Source organism: Geotrypetes seraphini, chromosome 1 (assembly GCF_902459505.1).
Source record: "Geotrypetes seraphini chromosome 1, aGeoSer1.1, whole genome shotgun sequence".
Lineage (NCBI taxonomy): Eukaryota > Metazoa > Chordata > Amphibia > Gymnophiona > Dermophiidae > Geotrypetes > Geotrypetes seraphini.
Window position 1 is genome coordinate 151,937,921 of NC_047084.1, and position 19,688 is coordinate 151,957,608.

At 42.5% G+C, this 19,688-nt stretch overlaps 1 protein-coding gene across 6 annotated transcripts in view; it reads left to right on the forward strand.

The window, feature by feature from the left end:
* Positions 1–19,688, forward strand: part of HHIP (hedgehog interacting protein) — a 385,274-nt gene that overhangs the window by 274,765 nt on the left and 90,821 nt on the right. For all 6 annotated transcript variants that reach the window (XR_004539039.1, XR_004539033.1, XM_033940011.1 and 3 more), the window contains exons 9-10: positions 6,504–6,627; positions 14,329–14,459. Coding sequence is in view for 4 of the 6 variants with exons in the window: in XM_033940011.1 (XP_033795902.1) it covers positions 6,504–6,627; positions 14,329–14,459 (255 nt within the window). In the remaining 2 variants the exon portion in view is untranslated. The remainder of the gene's footprint in view (positions 1–6,503; positions 6,628–14,328; positions 14,460–19,688) is intronic.

Genomic DNA, 19,688 nt, shown 5'->3' on the forward strand with positions numbered 1-19,688 from the left:
TGTAAGCTCTAAACCTCATAACTGTCCTTTACAACTCATCCATAGAAACATAGAAAGATGACGGCAGAAAAGGGCTATAGCCCATCAAGTCTGCCTACTCTACTGACCCACCCCAATAAGTCTGAATGCTAATGACCCAGTTCCTTAACTCGACCTTTGTAGGGATCCCACGTAGATGTCCCATTTATTCTTGAAGTCAAGCACGTTGGTGGCCTCGACCACCTGCACCGGAAGCTTGTTCCAGTGATCTACCACTCTTTCCGTGAAGAAATACTTCCTGGTGTCACTACTAAATTTCCCCCCTCTAAGTTTAAGCGGATGCCCTCTTGTGGCCGAGGGTCCTTTGAGAAAAAGGATGTCATCTTCCACCTCGACATGTCCTATGATGTATTTAAATGTCTCAATCATGTCCCCCCTCTCCCAAACATTCTCTAATTCTATAATACTACTGGTTTCTACTACCTCAGGTTATTGCAGATAGGCAGACTGAATGGGCCATTTGGCCTTTATTTATTTATTTATTTAATTTTATTTCTATCCCATCCTCCCAGTAGCTCAGAACGAATTACAAGCGAACATTCACAGTGGAATACATATGGACAATACAAAGACTATACACCAACTTAAATATAGGTTGAGAATGGAGAAGTGCATTCAGGAGGAAGGGAGAATTTTAGGGGGTGATGGGGGTTGATTGCAGTTGGAATTTTAGTTGAAGAGGAGGGTGTTTACAACTTTCTGGAAGGTCATCTGCCATCATGTTTCTATGTAGGCTATTTCAAATGCCTACCATACATTTTGCATAAAAACTAGAGAATGATAGCAGATAAAGACTATGCAAACTATCCAGTTTGCCCTTCCATGCCAACTACTAAGCTCTCTATAATTCCCTCCTCACTCTCAGAGATTCTCTGGGCTTGTATACTGCTTTTTTGAATTCAGATATAGTCCTTATTTCCACTATCAATACTAGAAGAATGTTCCATGTGCCTACTATTTTTTCCCGTAAAGAATATTTTCTTAGATTACTTCTGAGTCTGCCCCTTTTTATATCCATCATATGACCCCTGGTTCCAGAGCATTCTGTTAATTGAAAGAGGTTGACCTCCTAAATTTTCTGATGAGTAGGTCCATTAAACATTATTTAGCTGGAGAGCCTTAAGGGTCTCCCACTTCTGGGAATGATCAACATGGAATGGCCTTTCCTGTCTGCAATATGATCGGTACTCCAGGAAATCTGGAATGGCCACTTTTAAGGACAGGATGCTGGGGTTGATAGACTATAGGAATGGCCAGCAATCACTTCATATGGTCATTACTAGTGCTGCCCGATTCAGGAAAAAAAATTTTGATTCGATTCGATTCAGCCTATTGAATTGGTTTTTCGATTTGTTTTGATTCGATTTTCCTGCCCAATTGGGTGTTTGTTTTTTTTCAAACATCCCCTGGTGGGTTTATTTTATAGCCTCTTCACCCCGTTTGCCTTCTCCTAACCACACTGGTGCTGTGGTGTAAACAAAATAAAAAAACAAAAAAGACTTTTCCTCTCTCTGTTAAATCCTAGCTCACGTTTGCGGTCTAACACTAGCTCTGGCAGGATACACGTTTCAAATCTGACATATTGTAATCACAAAACAGAAAATAAAATTAGTTTTTCTACCTTTTCTGGTCTGGTCATTATTCAAATCTTGTTGGTCCCAGGCTCTGGTTGTCTTCTGATAACTTGTTTGCCAGGGTCTCCTTCTTTCTTCTTTCTTCGTGCTAACCATCCATCTGCCATCTCTGTCCTCCTCTTCCGTTTCCCTTCCCTCCCCCAGAGGTCTGGCATCTGTCCTTTTTTTCATCTCCCTCCCCAGATCTACCTTTTCTTAACTACCCTTTCATCCAGCATCTCTTCATCCTTCCCCACCACCCCAGGGTCCACCATCTCTCCCTTTCTTTTTCTAACTACCCTCCTATCCAGTATCTCTATCCCTCTCTCCACAGTACACCATCCCTTGTGTCCAACTTCTCTCTCTTTCTGTTCCTTCCCTCCCTAAATCCCATTGTCCATCATCTCTCTCCCTCTCCTCTATTTTTAGACCCATTATTTCTTCCCCCTCCCCCCAAAGTCCGGCATATGCACATCTCTTGAACCTCCCTTCCCTTCCTCCCTCCATGTACTTCTACACCAGGGCCCTCCTCCCCTGAAGGTCTGTCCCCCCTGAAGGCCTGCACTTCCCCTTAAAGGCCTGCACCCCACCCCTGAAGGTCTGTCCCCCCATCCCTGAAGGCCTGTCCCCCCTTGAACGCTTGTCCCCCCCTTAAAGGCTTGTCCCCCCCCTTAAAGGTCTGGCAGTCCCCCCTGAAGGCCTATGCCACCATCCCTGGCCTGTCCCCCCTTTGAAGGCCTGTCCCACCCTTAAAGGTCTGTCCCCCCTGAAGGCCTGCCTGTCCCCCTGAAGGCCTGTGCCATCATCCCTGGCCTGTCCCCCCCCCCCCCTTTGAAGGCCTGTCCCCCCCCCTTGAAGGTCTGCACCCCCTCCTGAAGGCCTGTTCCCCCCCTAAAGGCCTGTTCCCCCCTTAAAGGCCTGAACCCTTTGAAGGCCTGAATCCCCCCAAGGCCTGTCCCCCTGAAGGCCTGTCCCACCCCCCACCCCGAAGGACTGCGCACCTCCCCCCCCTCCCGGGAAGGCTTCTGTGTTCCCCCTGGCCTCCCCGCACCGTTTACCTTAACATTCCACGACTAGATAAGCTCCGTTGTAAAAACTTGTTTTTACAAACTTCGGCTTATCTGTTCCTTAACTTCAATCCTCGAAACAAAAGCAATCATAACCCTTGTCCACTCACTGGTCATCTCCCATCTAGACTACTGTAACTCCCTATATAATGGACTTCCACAAAAAGAACTACATTGTTTGTAGCTCATACAAAATACAGCAATTAAACTTATACATAAAGTAGAGAAATATGATCACGTTACTCCCCTCCTGAAAGAAGCCCACTGGCTACCCATTACGCACCATATCACTTATAAAACCTTAATGCTGGTTTTTAAAATCAAACTCTCACGTCTTCCATCTTTTCTCGATAAACTTATCATCCCTCTCTGTCCTTCTTGGACCCTGAGATCAGCAGATCAGAATTCTACTATACTAGGAAAACTAACTTCTCCATAGTTGCTCCAACCTTATGGAACGCCATGCCACCTCAACTCCGTTATGAAAATCTTCTCGACAAATTCAAGACTAAACTAAAAACATTCTTATTTCAAGATGAATACCATAACCTCTAAATACCTCCTTTCCAAATGCCAGCAAATCATCTCAACCGCTTCTACGAAGTGATCCTCATTCCTGATGTCATATCCCCTCCATCCCTTTTCTTTTAAATTTTGTTTTTAATAATGTACTTATTGACACTTCCTTCCCCTTATTATCCTCAAGTTCATGTAAGTACTTGTCATTCATCTTTTAATGTTCACTCCTCCCCTATATATATAATTATTATTTTACTTTTTATTTTAAATTTTAGCATTGTAAACCGGCCAGATACATGTTGATGGTTGGTATATTAAAAATAATAAAACTTGAACTTGTAATCAGTAACGCGGTACATGGAAGGCACATGGGGGGCTGCTCAAGGGTTCTGCTGCACGGAAGGGAGGGATAGAAGCTGTGCAAGGATTCTGCTGCACGAGGGATGAGAGGGAAGGAGGGAGGGACAGAAAGATGCTGTATGGAAGGGAGGATTAGAAGCTGTACAAGGGTTCTGCTGCACGAGGGATGTGAGGGAGGAAGGAAGGGACAGAAAGGGTTCTGCTACGTAGGGGGATGGGAGGGAGGTATAGAAAAATGCTGCAGAGGGAAGGCACAAAGGGATGGGTGAGAGGGGAAGAAAGATGCTGAACATGTGGGGGAGAGAAAGGAAAGAGGAAGAATTGGGGTGAAGGAGAGGAAGGGAGAGATGATCATGTACATGAAAAAAATAAGACCTACCCTGAAAATAAGCCCTAGTGCATTTTTGGGCCCAAAATTAATATAAAACACCTTCTTATTTTCAGGGAAACACGGTATTTATTGTATTTTTGCTAAAAGAACCAGGTTATAATAGATGAAAGTAAATTGTATAAGTATTTTATTTTTCATTTACCCCTTTGTACAAAACCGTACCACGGTTTTTAGCGCTGGCCATGGTGGCAACAGCTCCAAAGCCCATAGGAATTCTATGAGCGTCAGAGCTGTTACCACTGCAGCCGGTGCTAAAAAAATATGCTACAGTTTTGTAAAAGGGGGGGGGTAGTGTGTGTCATTATTTCATTATGTTTTTGTGTAACCTGCTCAGAACTGTGGATGTAGCAGAATATACAATAAACAATGCAAGTAACTGGGAGACACACCCATGACCCGCCCATGCTCTGACCATGTATATGCACTCCTTGCAGTTAAGCAATATGGTACTTAAGTACTACCTTATATAATACTGCCTAGTGCATATAGGTGCTTTATTCTCAATAAATAACATCCCTCAGGGCTCAATTCTATCATCATTCCTTTTTAACATATTTCTTAGTCTGCTAACTACACAATAAAGTTTTATAAGCATGCTAATGATATTCTTCTTATCTCCTCCCAAGATCCCCTCAACTTGAATCTAATCACCTTACAATTCCGTTTTGATACTATAGGGCACTGGTAATTTTCTAATCATTTGATCATTAACCCTCAGAATACTGTGGCCCTTTGGATCACTGGTCATCTTTTCCATCCTACAGTCGTTCCTACCCTTCATAGTTCACTACTAACCTTGGTTGAATCTCTAAAATACTTAGGCATCCTTTTTGATTTTTAGCTTTCCTTTAATTCCTAGGTATCTTCTATAGTTCAGTCTTGTTTTGCTTTCTTACACCTTATCCATTCACTGCATCCATATTTAGACAATGATGCATGTGCCACCCTTATTTACAATCATGTGGCATCTAAAATGAACTACTGTAATAGTAATTTAGTAACATAGTAAATGACAGCAGATAAAGACCTGAACGGTCCATCCAGTCTGCCCATTAGTTATACCTATTAAAAATTAATGATTAAATTAACTTGTCTCTTCTTTGATATTTCTGGAAAATAGACTGTAAAGTCCACCTGGTATTGACCTAGGTTCCAAATGCTGAAGTTGGCGTCCAGGCTCTCTCCAACCTAACCAACCATCCTATTTGCAGGATATCTACCATAAGTCTGGCCAGTAACATCCTCATGTTCCAAGTTAATGGAATTCCCATTGATGCCTTCCCCAGCCCATCCTATACCAAATCGCCACATATGGGACACAGACCGTGCAAGTCTGTCCAGTACCGGCCTTAGTTCTTTAATTTACATCCTTCGTTTTCTAATGTTTTTTATTCTGGTCTTCCAGTTATTCTTCAAAGAAAATTGTAGTTGGTCCAGAACTATTCATTTTCTTTCACATGCCATCACCATAATGTGTCATCTCACCCCTCCCTCTTCTTTCTAATTCATCACCTCTGGCTTCCCATTACTCATCATATTAAATATAAGATTCTTACTTTAGGCCTAAAGCTCTCCACACTGGTCTCCCACCATATTTTTCCTCTCTTTTACTCCCTATAGACCTTCCCAACCCCTTCATTATATGCCTGAACACCATCTGTATGTCCCTCTGGTCTTCTGGTCTGTCTTTCACTCATCATTCTACTTTTTTTTGTATTGCTCCTTCTCTATGGAATTCCCTCCCTGCAGATATTAGGTCTGACCGTTATTATCAACATTTCAAAATGCTCATGAAGACTCACCGTTCTACTGTGACCTTTAAAGTAAGCATGTAAGACTGGTCTCAACAGTGTAGTCTGCAGTTCAATTCTTTCCATTCTCCCATATCTGTACCCTTCTATGCTTATTTTTCATCTGTCCTATCTATTTGTTGTAGTTTTTTTCTTGTCTCTTGATTTTAAATGTAAACCACTTTGATTCTAGTTCTGAAAGGTGCTATATTAATCTCTTAATAAACATAAATGGCATGTACCTCTAGGCACCAGTTTATAGAATTGTCAGATGTCATGGATTTTGCAAAGACTCTGAATTATTTCACAAACCTTTCCATATGCACATTTATACATACAAAATATTCCAGTATTTTAGATAGATCACTCAGGGAAAACAGTCATCTAGTTCAGTGGTTCCCAACCCTGTCCTGGAGGACCACAAGGCCAGTCGGGTTTTGGGGATAGCCCTAATGAATATGCATGGGGCAGATTTGCAAGCCTGTCACCTCAATTATATGCAAATCTCTCTCCTGCATATTCATTAGGGCTATCCCCAAAACCCGACTGGCCTGGTGGTCCTCTAGGACAGGGTTGGGAACCACTGATCTAGTTGATTGAAAATGGTTGATGTTAGTTAAACCACACTCATAGTAGCACTTATTATCTTTTCTATTTGTTTCTTCATATGATTTTTTTTAAAATAAATTGATTTAGACCTAATGCTATGTTAGTTTCTTTTTAGAACGTGAGCCTTCACTTTTAGAATTCAAGTCGTTCAACAGCGGTCACATGATTGGTGGATTCATGTATCGAGGATGCCAATCTGAAAGACTTTATGGAAGCTATGTGTTTGGAGACCGGCATGGGTAGGTTTTTAAAAAAAAGTTACATTATATAAATTATTTTCATGTTAAATAACTTACTTGCATCACAAGGCTGCAAGAATATAAACAGGTAAAAAAAATATTGGTTTGATCTCCCTCAGTCTACACCTCCCCTTAAACCCCACCTCTCTCTTCTCTCCCCTATTTAACTTCTCCCTAAATTTCTGTATAGTCCTCTCTTAGTCTGTACTCTGATAAATTGTCTGTACTCTGAAAAATTGTTTGTACTCTGATAAATACTGCACAATCTTGTATGTCCAAGCATCTAAACCTATTGTACATCTTATTTGTCTAATTACTTCTACTGTGTATGTTTACTTGTAGACTGTTCTGAGCTACTGGGAGAACGGGATATAAATCTAAATAAATAAATAAATAAATAAGACTCATGGGCCTTTTTCCCCAGTTGTGAGAGTTTTTTCAGTTCATGTCACACATCATTTGAATTAAAAATATAATATGCACAAAAAGGTTTTAAACTAAACTAAACTAAACCTTGGGTTTGTATACCGCATCATCTCTACATTCGCAAAGCTCGACACGGTTAACAAGGGTTAGGGTAGAAAGGAACTCCAGTGAAAGGAAAATAATCTGGAAATAATCAACATATAATAATTTGTAGGTTAGTTAGCATTAAATTGATTTAGCATGCACTAAGGGGCCCTTTAACCAAACTGCAGTAAAAAGTTTTCTGCAATAATGGCCACATGCTAATTTTCCCATTAGCACGTAAGCCCCTTCTACCACCAATTTTTTTAGGCAGTGGGGACTCATACCCTAACCACAAGGCAATGTGGCTGCACTAACTGATTCGCACAGAGAGCACTAAAACAAATACATTTTAGTTTTAGCGTATGGGTAGCATGCGCCAATCCCAAAATTATCATGGGATGCCTGAACAGGCTCTGTGGTAAGGCATTGTTAGCTGTGGTAAACACGTGTTAGTCTTAGTGCAGCTTAGTAAAAGCACCCCTAAATATTTTAAAGCACACTAACAAACTTATATAAAGCCGTGCTAGTAATTCTCCCACAGCAAATGCACCAAAGCCCATTGGAATTGAAAGGGCTTCATTGCATTTGCAACGGGGGGATCACTACTGCAACTTTATAAAAGGAGCCCTAAGTGTGCCCTAATGAATGTACATTCCTACAAGAGGGCTGTGAGAGGTGGAATGCAGAACAATCAGCTTTTTTTCAAATTTTCACCAAATGCCATCAACCATTTCACAGCACTTGTGAAATGTTACTGTAATTTCCCTACTTTAGCAGAACACAAGATTGCTCCAAAGGCCATTTTCAAATCCATTTCTGCAGATAAAATCATGCGTTATGCACAGAAAATGATTTTTTTTAAATTGCGTATCTTGCAAGTGCATATGTGAAAAGAATGTGCATATAGTTCAACTGTGTATGAACTTTTACCTAAATATAGGGGAGGCATTGTTGATGTGGATTGAAGAATTAAATAATATAATCACTTTTGTATTTTTAAAGGAAATTAAGCTTTTTGAGGATGTCAGAAAACATAGACATGTTTCTGGTTGATATTTAACCGGCAGAAGATATTCAATGCCAGATTATGTCCAGGCACCGGCTTTGAATGTCCAGTTTTATGTTGGCCACTAAAACTTATGTATCTGTTCATAAAAAAAGATGCAAACTAAGGGGGTGGGAGGGGTGTAGTCTACTCCGGGCTTGGTCTTCCCAAGGGTGTGGCACCCCTCCTCCTCTCAGCACCCCGCTTCTCTCCTTGCCACGCACATGCGCCCCTTGCCTTCCCCCATACGTTTTTTACTTCCCCAGCTGCCGGCATAAGCACTCTTTCTGACATCACATACAGGACCCACGCCTAGGAAGTGATGTCAAAGGGTCTGCCGACACTGATGTGGGCATGCTGTTCATGCCAGAGAAGATAAAAAGGTACGGAGAAAGGGAAGGAGGTGCTTGCGGCCAGGGGGAGAGGCACCACTGTCCCAAGCGCTGTTCACCCTTACTATGCCACTGGATGCAAGTTTGTGGTTTAACTGAGTTTCAAAACAATTGATGCAAACTCCATGAGTAAAACTTACCTGTGGACTTTGCTGGTGTCCAGGAGTATGACGATTGCCTTCTCCAGGACCAGTGTGACTTTTAGAAGTCTGCAATACAAATCTCCTGTAAACAGAATGCTAGAAAATATTTTCTGGAAAACAAACAAAAAATTGACCTTTTAGTCCCATAGAAAGTACAAATTCCAGCGAAAACAAAAAATTCTGTGAAGATGGTGATGTTCAAGATGCAGGCTTTATTTAAAAATAACAATTGGATAATCCACATAAAATATATCTAGGACCTAAAGCATTGAGAGGCTATGGGAAGCTACCTGTTGACAGGTGACATGACAGTATGAGAAGCTTGAATTAAACCCTACAGAAAGGATGACAAGTTCTTAATGCTGACCTGAACTTTCCTGTTCTAATATGCCTACATTCTTAGAAAATGACAAAAATTAATGAGTGACAGCTTCCTCTCCTCCCTCACCGAACTGGGATTACACCAAGCTGTAACCATCCCCACACACTCAGCAGGCAACACCTTAGACTTAATCTTTACCCATAGGGACCTGACTGCAGAGCCCCAACAAACAATCTGCACCACTACACCCATGGTCAGACCACCACCTCATTGAGTTCCAACTCCCGCTCGAAACTACCCCAGCCCCACTAAAAGGCCCTATCCCACCCACCCAACATCGAATCCCTAACTCAGTCAACTCTACAGTCATGGCCGCAGGCATTCACAATCTAAACAAAACCTACACTCAACATCCTCACTCCATCGACCTAGCAGCCTCCACCTGGCACTCCAACATCCAGTCCCTCTATAACAGCCTAGCTCAGACAAAAAACAACAAAAATAACCATCAACAAAATACCTGCTCCCTGGTATACTAGTGACCTTCGATCCATAAAAAGATCACTGAAAAAAACAGAAAGAAACTGGATCAAACACCCAAATTCAGAATCCAGAGCTCACTGGGAAAACACATCTACCACCTACAAAGCCGCCATCCTAGAAGCAAAGAAAGCCTACTACTCTCACATCCTACAGAAAGTCCCAGCCAGATCCAAACAACTGTTCGCCCGTACAAACCAACTCTTCACTAACACTCAAGGAAAAAAAACACAACAACTCAACTGAACTTGATAGTGAGACTCTCTCGGACTTCTTTCAGTCCAAGGTACAAACCACCCGCAATAATCTTGACACTGCTACTAGCACCAACCACCCACCAGCATACCCCCAACACCAGTACTCCATCCTCTACCACTCTATCCCAATTTCACATGGCCACCCATGCTGAGATTCTTGAAATCCTGAGAGAACTCAAGCCCTCCGGCACCATCCTCAACCCCTGCCCATCCAGCCTCCTACTATCCACAGAAGACGCCATGGCGGAATCTATCCTCCCCATCATTAATTCCTCTCTCTCCACAGGAACAGTACCACTCAGCTGGAAGTCAGCTATTATCAAACCCACACTCAAAAAACTCACCCTCGACCCTAACAAACCCAGTCTCCAACCTCCCATTTGTCTCCAAACTCCTAGAACAAATAGTGCTTCGCCGATTACACCCTTTCATAGAAGAACAAGCTGCCCTATCCCCCACACAATCTTGCTTCCGAACAGGCCACAGCATAGAGTCAGTACTCCTGGATATCATAGATAACAGATGGTTGATTCTCGACAAAGGCAGCGATGCTTACTGGTCCTACTTAACCTCAGCACGGCCTTTGACACTGTCGACCACCACCTCCTCTTATCCAGACTCTGTAATCTTGGAATCAAGGACTCTGCCCTCCAGTGGTTCACCTCCTTCCTTCACCAAAGAACCCAAACATTCCTACTAGGGCCACACAAATTTGACCCCCAAACCCATCAAATACGGTGTTCCCCAAGGCGCCCTTCTATCCCCCCTCCTATTTAACCTCTGCATCAGACCTGTCATCGATATAGCCCAGAAGTACAACATTAAAATCCACTCCTACGCCGATGACATCCAGCTACTCCTCCCACTAGGCGAAAGCTTATCATCCCAAATTGCCAACCTCCAACTCTGCCTTTCCTACATGAAAACCTGGATGACAAACTACAGCTGAACACCTTCAAGACCGAACTTTTATGGATCAGGAAAAAAACTACCAAATACACATGCCCAACACTATCCTGAGATTCCAAGTCACTAACAGCAGCAGATTAGGTACGCAGCCTAGGAGTAACTTTAGACAGCCACCTGTCTCTGTCCACCCACATATCTCAAGTAGTTTCCACCTTCTTCTATTACCTCCGCCAACTGAAATGGATCAAATCAAATTTAAGGACTGATAACGCCCCCACAATGTTAGGTTTGTAGGGGTTATGTTAGGCACCCTTACAAAACGCCAGGTCCCGAGTTCAATACTGTCACCAAAGATTCACCAGGAAGTAGACTCAAATAAGAAGCACAGCCAGAGGTGATTGCATAAAGAATATATTATAGAAATAGGCTTACAGAAAAGCAATATTCATAAGCATTACAGTTAATGAGAGAGCAAAGCAGTTTCCCTGCCTTACAGAGTCCAGAGAGAAGCGTGAAGTTCCAGGGAGAGGCAGAGAGAGAGAGAAAAGGGGGATGGGAGTGATGATCTAAGCTTCGGGTTCCCGAGATAGAGAGAAGGGATAGAGAGATAGATAGAGAAAGAGATAGATCCATGTATGTTGCAGAGAGGAGGCTTTTATAGCTTGGAATCTTATTCTGAATATAGAAACTATTGTATTTCCCAGTATCTTTCTGTTTAGAATTTGTAAACTGTTTGAAACAATATTAGTTTAATTGATAAGGAGGGTGTGATACTTGCAGGCATGGTAGATGGGATTAGTCTCTGGCTTCTTTGTCCCATTCAAGCAGCCTATCTTCTTGATAAACAATCCAGTCTGGCTGGATGATTAATGTATGTGAATTCTGTGCAGGAGCACAGAATTCTGCATCAACATTCCAGAGTCAGATTGATATAATTTCCCATAGGCCTTTGCTGACATTGGTTAGGGCAACCAAAACTGCTGATTGCTAGCAATGCTAGGGCTGACATCTCCCATACTTTTTTTTATTTTTACTTTTATTCTTTGAAATGAAGGCAAGCTTGCGGTACCCTCAGTCTGCACTTTGCTGATGCCTCTCTTACCTCCAACATTATATCAGCATGTCCCCTGTCCTGCAAAATCCACAAGCTATGAAGATAAACAGTTCCCATTATGAGTTCAAACCTCTGTCTTAGGTTGTATAGTCATCTGGACGGGGAAACCAGTATGCTATATCTTACCTGCCGTTGAGCGAATAAACTGTGCATAAGGGATGCAGGAAGCTTTCTCAGGAGGTTCAGGCATTAAGTTATCAAGTGTATGCGAGTATGGGATATGAGATCATATATTATGTCTGACCCTGGTATGCAATGCAATAGGCCATGCCAAATTAACCAAATTAGAACCAAATTAGCAAGTGTCAGAGAAGATACTGGAAATACCTGTATAACTGTCTTAAAAGCTAGAAGGAACTTTGTGGGATATGCGTTGTAAAGAAATGTGCATGTGTTTCACTTTACAGCAAAGGAAAATCATAACAATACATAAAACACTAAATACGTGGTTTGCAGTGGGCGAATACCCAAAGAAAAGTTCCCAAACTGAGACATGAGCGTCTCGTAGCAAATTTTCTACAGTTTGTGCAATCTGTCCATTTTCTTAAGTTGTTCAATGTAAGCATAGAGTTCAGTAAAGTTCAGCAGCTTGTGAAATGTCTCGTTCCCCATACCAAGAGGTAGTGGATGCACAGCATATGAAATAAAGTCTGGAATGTCCATATAATCATTAGTTACCAGAGGTGTGGAGTAGGTTGTCCCAGTAATGCTGATGGAGGACAGAGGTGAATGACTACACCAGGTATTGTTCAGTAAATAGGTTGAACTGTACAGCAAAGCGTTCTTAGGAAGGTGGCTATCATGAATCCGTATATCCAACGAACAGGAAACATTGTGTACAGAATGTGTGAGAAGGTAGAGAAGTCTTTGCAGTCAGGGTGCAGGAAGATGAATTAGTCCAGCAGGAACCGACAGTCTCTTTAAACTGGTGAGATGCACACTTGGGATGAAATGATGTCTGCACAGGATCTGACAGTCACTGGAAACTGGTGGTTTTCACCCTTGGGATGAAATGATGTCTGTGCATACAGGGAGGGATACACCGGCTTGAAAAGAATCCAGATATCATTCAGCAGCTGTACTCCAGTGTGATCCAAATAAGAGATAGAAAAAGAGAGAGAAACCATATTGCCTGTACTGAATGTAGAGAGAGAGAGAGAGAGAGAGACCAGGTTGCCTGTACTGAATGTGGCAATGTGACAATATTAATGCATTTACTTGGTATAGTTATGGCAAAAGAGAGACAATATTCAGTTACTTAAGGTTCTTAATCGGACTGTCCAAAAAGATATGTTTTTGTGTGCTGCACACAAATATTATGGCACTTCAGAGAGACCATAATTATGTACTGATTGTATAAAAAAAAATTATGACAGAAATGTGTACTGAATGGATCATATCTAGTGAGCACCATGGAATAAACACTGTATAACCTTTCCTTAAAAATATAACTCCTAACTAAGCTACATTTAGAATATGAAAACTATAGGTAAAAAAAAAAAAACATTGCGCAATTGGGCTAGTAAAAAAAAAAAAAAAGGAAAATAGCTCTAGAAATGGCCAATGGGGGCCACTTCATTCCTTACACCCTACATCTCCAAACCAGACCTAGCCCAACTCCTCTACGCCTATGTTCTCTCCAGGATGGATTACTGCAATTCCCTATTTAACAGAGTGGCCATAAATGATCTCAAACGCCTCTAGCGTGTACAAAATGCAGCAACCCACCCCCTACACAGCCTCAACTACTGCGACCCCATCTCCCCAGCCCTCTGCACAGAGCACTGACTTCCTCCACCAACGCTGCACATTCAAGGCCCTGGTAATAGCACATAAAAGAATTTACGCCACCACCCCAGCCTACATAGGATCCAAGCTAACCCTATGCATCCCCACCCACCTCCTCCACTCTGAAACGGAGAAACGCCTATGCATCCCCCCAGGAAGGTCTCTCCTGTCAGAAACTGCCCGCAAACGCTCCTACAGCTACTTCATCCCCCAACTCTGGAACCAACTCCACCCACAAATCAGATTACAGAACTCATTGATTACCTTCCAGAAAGCTGTAAAGACCCTCCTCTTCAACTAAAATTTCAACTGCAATCAACCCCCATTGCCCCCTTAAATTCCACCTTCCTTTCTGCACTCACATCTTCATTCGTAACCTATACTTAAGTTGCTGTATAGTCTTTGTACTGTCCAAATGTATTCCACTGTGAATGTTTGCTTGTAACCCAGTCTGAGCTACTGGGAGGACGGGATAGAAATTGAAATAAATAAATGCTCTTGTTTCTTATGTTGGATTATTTTATATTTAGAGAGATGGATGAGTGAAGAATATACATTTTTTAACACAAGTATAAAGTACAGGCTTTGTTTTCTGGAGTTTTACAAAACTTATTTTGTACTGTTTTTCTGTCTTATTATAAACATAGTAATATATTTCTCTTTATGTGTGTTTGATTTCAGAAATTTTTTACAATTGCAGCAAAGTCCTGTGACCAAACAGTGGCAAGAGAAACCGTTATGTCTTGGCAACAGTGGTTCCTGTAGAGGCTTCTTTTCCGGTCACATTTTGGGATTTGGAGAAGATGAATTAGGTATAGCAGAAAGAAAAATTCTCTCTAGAATGCAAATTAAATATCCTTTTAAAAATGTATATTGCTTGATATGTGGAGGGTAATTTATAACAGGGAACCATGGGTAAATACCTACAGAAGTGCATTCAGGGGCCATATTTTATAAAGACAAGTAAATGCCTGATTGTCTTTGTAAATTCTAGTGTTCATTGGCCACTAATTATCCTGGAATGTAGGCTTAACCAGCACTTAGTTTGTGCAGGTATGCCCCTGTGCATGCCCAAATCCAAAGTACACAACATCATGTCATGGAGTGTATTTTTACACCCATCAGAATTTTAAAAGATGTACCGTATTTTTCGCTCCATAAGACATGCCTGACCATAAGACATACCCTAGATTTAGAGGAGGAAAACAAGAAAAAAAAACATTCTGAACCAAATTCTCCCTGCCAGGCTCTACTACCTGTCCCCCCTCCCTGCCAGGCTCTATACCCTGTCCCCCCTCTAGTGGTCTAGTGACAGGCAGGGCTCCCCACCTCCAGCCAAGCAGCCAGGCAAGCTCCCCCCCAATGTGCACAATCTTTCTTCTCTTCTTCACTATCCATGTCTACCATTTCCTCCCCTTCCATTAAGCATCACATCTCTGTATCTTTATTCCTCCCCTTTCCAGCATTATTCCATATCCCTGTCCCTATGCTCCCTCCTCCTTAAGCATTTCTTTGCTCTGTCTCTTTCCCTCCCCATGTCAATTTTCATTTCCTTCCTTCTGTACTCCTCATCCCCACTCCCCACCCCGAGGCAGACAGGGCACCCCAACCCCTGAGGCAAGCAAGCAAGCAGGCATACCTTATTTTAATTCCTCCGACGGTTCGGTGGTCCTGCTCTTCCCTCCGGCTGACTCCTGAACTAGCTGCAGCAGCATCAGAGTGGATTAAAGCAAGGCACAAGCTTATCGCGCTCCTGCCTTGTCCCGCATCGCTGCGTGAATGGCTGCCATCAGTTCTCGCAAGAACTGATGGCAGCCATTAACACAGTGACGCGGGACAAGGCAGGAGCGTGAAAATCTCGCGCCTGACTTTTACCCGCTCTGACGCTGCTGCAGCTAGTTCAGGAGTCAGCCAGAGGGAAGGGCAGCACCACAGGACCGCCGGAGGAACTCAATAAGGTAACGGGATGGGTGGGTATTCGCTCCATAAGACACACTCTTATTTCCACCCCCCTTGTGGAGGTGGAAAAAGTGTGTCTTATGGAGTGAAAAATACGGTAATTTATCTAATCTAATTCAGACATTTTTTAACCACCTATTCCAAATGGTCCTAAGCAGTCTACAAAGTTTTATAGAAATGATTTCATATAACAAGATTACAATACAAACTTGCATCAAATTTTCAAGAAACAACATATAATAAAAACTTATTAAATAAAAAGGTTTTAAAGGTTTTTTTAATGAAAGGTTGTGTAAGAAGGTTGTGTAACCTCTAAAGGCAAAGAATTCCAGATAGAGGCAGCTTGGGATGAAAAAGAACTAAGTAAAGCCTTTTTTTATATTACTAAGGTATGCTAAAAGATTTAGGGGCTGATTCTGAAACTGTGCATCCCGATTTTAGGCTGCAGTAGACTCATGCTGTTAGAAAAAATGCTGCCGAGGAAGGACACTTGTGAGGAAGGTATCTGTTGTGTGTTTACGGATGCATGCAGGTAAGCTTAAGCACGCCCAAGGCAGGGCATGGGCATGGTTTTGCCCAGAAGTGACTTTGAGCAGGCTTAAGCGTTGGTATGCGTCTCTGTAGACGGGAGGCAGACATCTTAAATGTAGGGTTGCAAAATGCTGGCCTATATTTAAAATCCTCCAATCATATATCCAAACCAAATATATTCTGAATCACATTTTCTTGGACAAAATATTGCAATTCAAATAATCATCGTAACGCTGAAATATCTCAGTGCTACAGAGCCATCAGAAGTGGCATTCCAGGTATACAAGATGCCAAACTTATGGAGTTATACGCTCATGAACTTGTGTGGAAAATCTTATTACTTGTTTAAATAGCTTATATAGAAAGTTTAAATTAGACTTATCTTTGAAGTCATGGTAAAGATTTTAACTTTTACCTAGTGCAAAAATATGCCTGATGCCTGTATTTAAGGCATCTGTCCGGGAGTGTAGACCTGATTCTGAATAGGACGTTGCTGCATGATTTACATGCAATTGGTGGACGCTTCTTAGGCAGATGCCAATATCGGGGTCCTATACAAAATCAGGCCCGTAGGCCCGGATTCTGTATAGGACGCCGGTCCGGGAGTCCTATACAGAATCGGGCCTACATCCGCCCAAAGTTAACCTGATTCTGTAACCGACGTCCATATTGCAGACGCCGGTTACAGAATCAGATTTAACATGCCCAACCCCTCTCCCCACCCCCCCAAGTCCCCCCTAAAATCGCCGGCAAGAAGGTGCTCAATCCTTCCTGCTGACAGAACCCCCCCCCCCCGATGATTGTGGCAGGAGAGTACCCAACCCCTCCTGCCGACCCCCCCAACGGCCCTCCCAACAATCGTGGCAGGAGGGTGACCAACCACTCCTACTGGCCCCCTTAACGGCTCCCCCTAAGATCACCGGCAGGAGGGTGCCCAACCCCTCCTACCGGACCCCCCCCAAACGAACCCCCCCACACCGGAAACCCCCCCCTTAGACTTACTTTCTCAAGTTGGACCGGACGACTCCTCGCTCGTCTGGCCTGCAGGCCCACCTCCGTCCAAATGAGGCGGGCCTGCCCCTCCCCTGCCCAACCCACAGGATCCTAGGGCTTGATTGGTCCAGGCGCCTAAGGCCCCTCCCGCTATAGGCTATGAGCTTCTTAGCATTTAGCACATGCTAATTGTTAGCACACGCTAAATCCATTAGCGCACCTTAGTAAAAAGAGCCCTAAAGGTTGAATGAATAGAAGACCTTTTACTGAAGGAAAAGAGAGTATACATTGATCAACAGCTTTGGGGGTATGCTTGGATAATGATCTATGTAACATATCATAATTGGAGCTTGCACAAAAAGAGACTTGTGTACTAAACATGAAATTTTATATCCAATGCTGGCTTTTAATGGCAACCAATGAAGTCTGAGGAACAGGAATAACCCTGTCATATCTATCGCATTTAGAAATCAATCTCACTTCATATTTTGCAGTAGTTGAAATCTTGATTGTAAATTTTGTGTGGAACCAATATATACAGAATTGCAATAATCTAATTGGGAAAGAATTAAAGATTGAACAACTAAAGCAAAATCTTTTTCATATAAACAGGAAGTGGATCAGTTTACTCATATATGTGGTTGCATATGTGCAGAAATCACTTTATAAAATTATCTCCATGTGGTGTAACAAATTGAGAGGTGCTTTTACTAAGCTGTTCTAAGAAATGGGTTTAGCGCACTCATACATGGGCCTTTCATAGAAATAGAGAAAAATGAAGGAAGAGGGGACTTGTATACTGCCTTTTTGTAAATTTGGCATTTCAAAGCTGATATTCAAAGCATTGGGCACTGGAGGATTAAGTAACTTGCCCAGGGTCACAAGGAGCAGCCCAAGGATTAGATCTCTGGGTGCAGAGGCAGCAGCTCAACCAGTGAGCCACAGCCCTTCCTCCAGACCATATAGCTTATCTAATCTGCCTATCCATGCCATCTACTATCCCTTCCTCTCCCTTAGAGATCCAGTGTACTTGTCCCAAGATTTCTTTTAAATTCAGATACACTTTTTGTCTCCACTAGCTCTACTAGGACGCTGTTCCACACATTCACTACCCTTTCCTGAAAAAGTATTTCCTGAGTTTACTTCTGAGCCTGTTTCCTTTCACCTTCATCCTATGCCCCCCTCATTCCAGAGTTTCCTGTTAGTTGACTCACCTTTCCCGTACACTAAGCCCATTTATAGCAGAGCCATCAAAAAGGACTTTTTTCAGTTTGTTTTATTTCTGGCCATGCACATAGTCAACATGAATGTGCCACACACAATGATATTCCAAATGTGAATCTAATCTAATACAAGATTTCTGAATCGCTGTAATACCAGCGATTTCATCTTGCAACCTTCATTTCTAATCAGAGATTCTAAGGTAGATTAAAAAGAGTAGCTCAGTTAGCTGAGCTAAAAGATGAACTCTGTTAAATTCAGCCTGATCACTTGTATCCATCTTTTTATTACTGCATCATGTCTTCTCTTCTGAAGAATTTTTGGAAGATCGCCAAGAAGCTTTGGTATGTGTAATTGAAGCAGCCATTCAAAATAATTAAAAACCACTTATCAAAGAATTTCCTTTCTTCTGCATTTCTACACCTGCCAACTGTATTCTGACCTCCTCTGGTTTGATTAGAGTGCAGCCTTTGGAATACAGGTGTTGCCTTAGGAGACCAGGAGCGAGGCATTTTGTGGCAGTAGTGGCTGTCCTATGGTGCATAGTAACTATGTGCTGGTCAGTTCCCCCTTTTTCTCCCCATGCTCCTCCTCTGCTGCTCAAGTCTTGACTGCTGCCTTGAAACACATGGCTCAATTTAGCAGTTGACCCTGGTGGAGGAAGACATGGGATAATGTCTTCCTCTTTCTGCAGCTGGTCTACTATTACTACTCTTTATTATTTCTAAAGCACTACCAGATGCACGTAGCGCTGTACATTAAACATGCAAGAGATGAACTCCTGCTCAAAAGAGCTTACAATGTCTAAGTTATGACAGACACACAGGAGGCAGGTTTTGGAGGAAAGATAAGGAGTTCCATCTTGGCCATGTTTAATTTTAGGTGACAGCGAGACATCCACGTATCAAAGTGAGTTAAACAGGCCAAGACTCGGGCCTGGAAATTTCAGGTGTAGATTTGCAGGTTATTAGCATAGAGATGGTACCGGAAGCCATGGGAGAAGATTAGAGCTCCAAGAGAAGTGTAGATGGAGAAAAGAAGAGGCCCCAGGACAGAGCCTTGAGGTACACCGACCGACAGCAGAATGGCAGCAGAGGATCCTCCACAACACATGCTAAAACTGTGACGGGGAAGGTAGGAAGAAAACCATGAGATAACAAAACTCTGAAATCCAAGTGAGAACAGTGTATCAATGAGTAGGTGGTGATCTCCAGTGTTAAATGTCGCAGATAAATAAGGAGGATGAGGACAGAGTAGTAGCCTTTGGATTTGGCCAGGAATAGGTCAATGGAGACTCTATTAAGGGCAGTTTCCATAGAATGGAGAGGGTGAAAGTC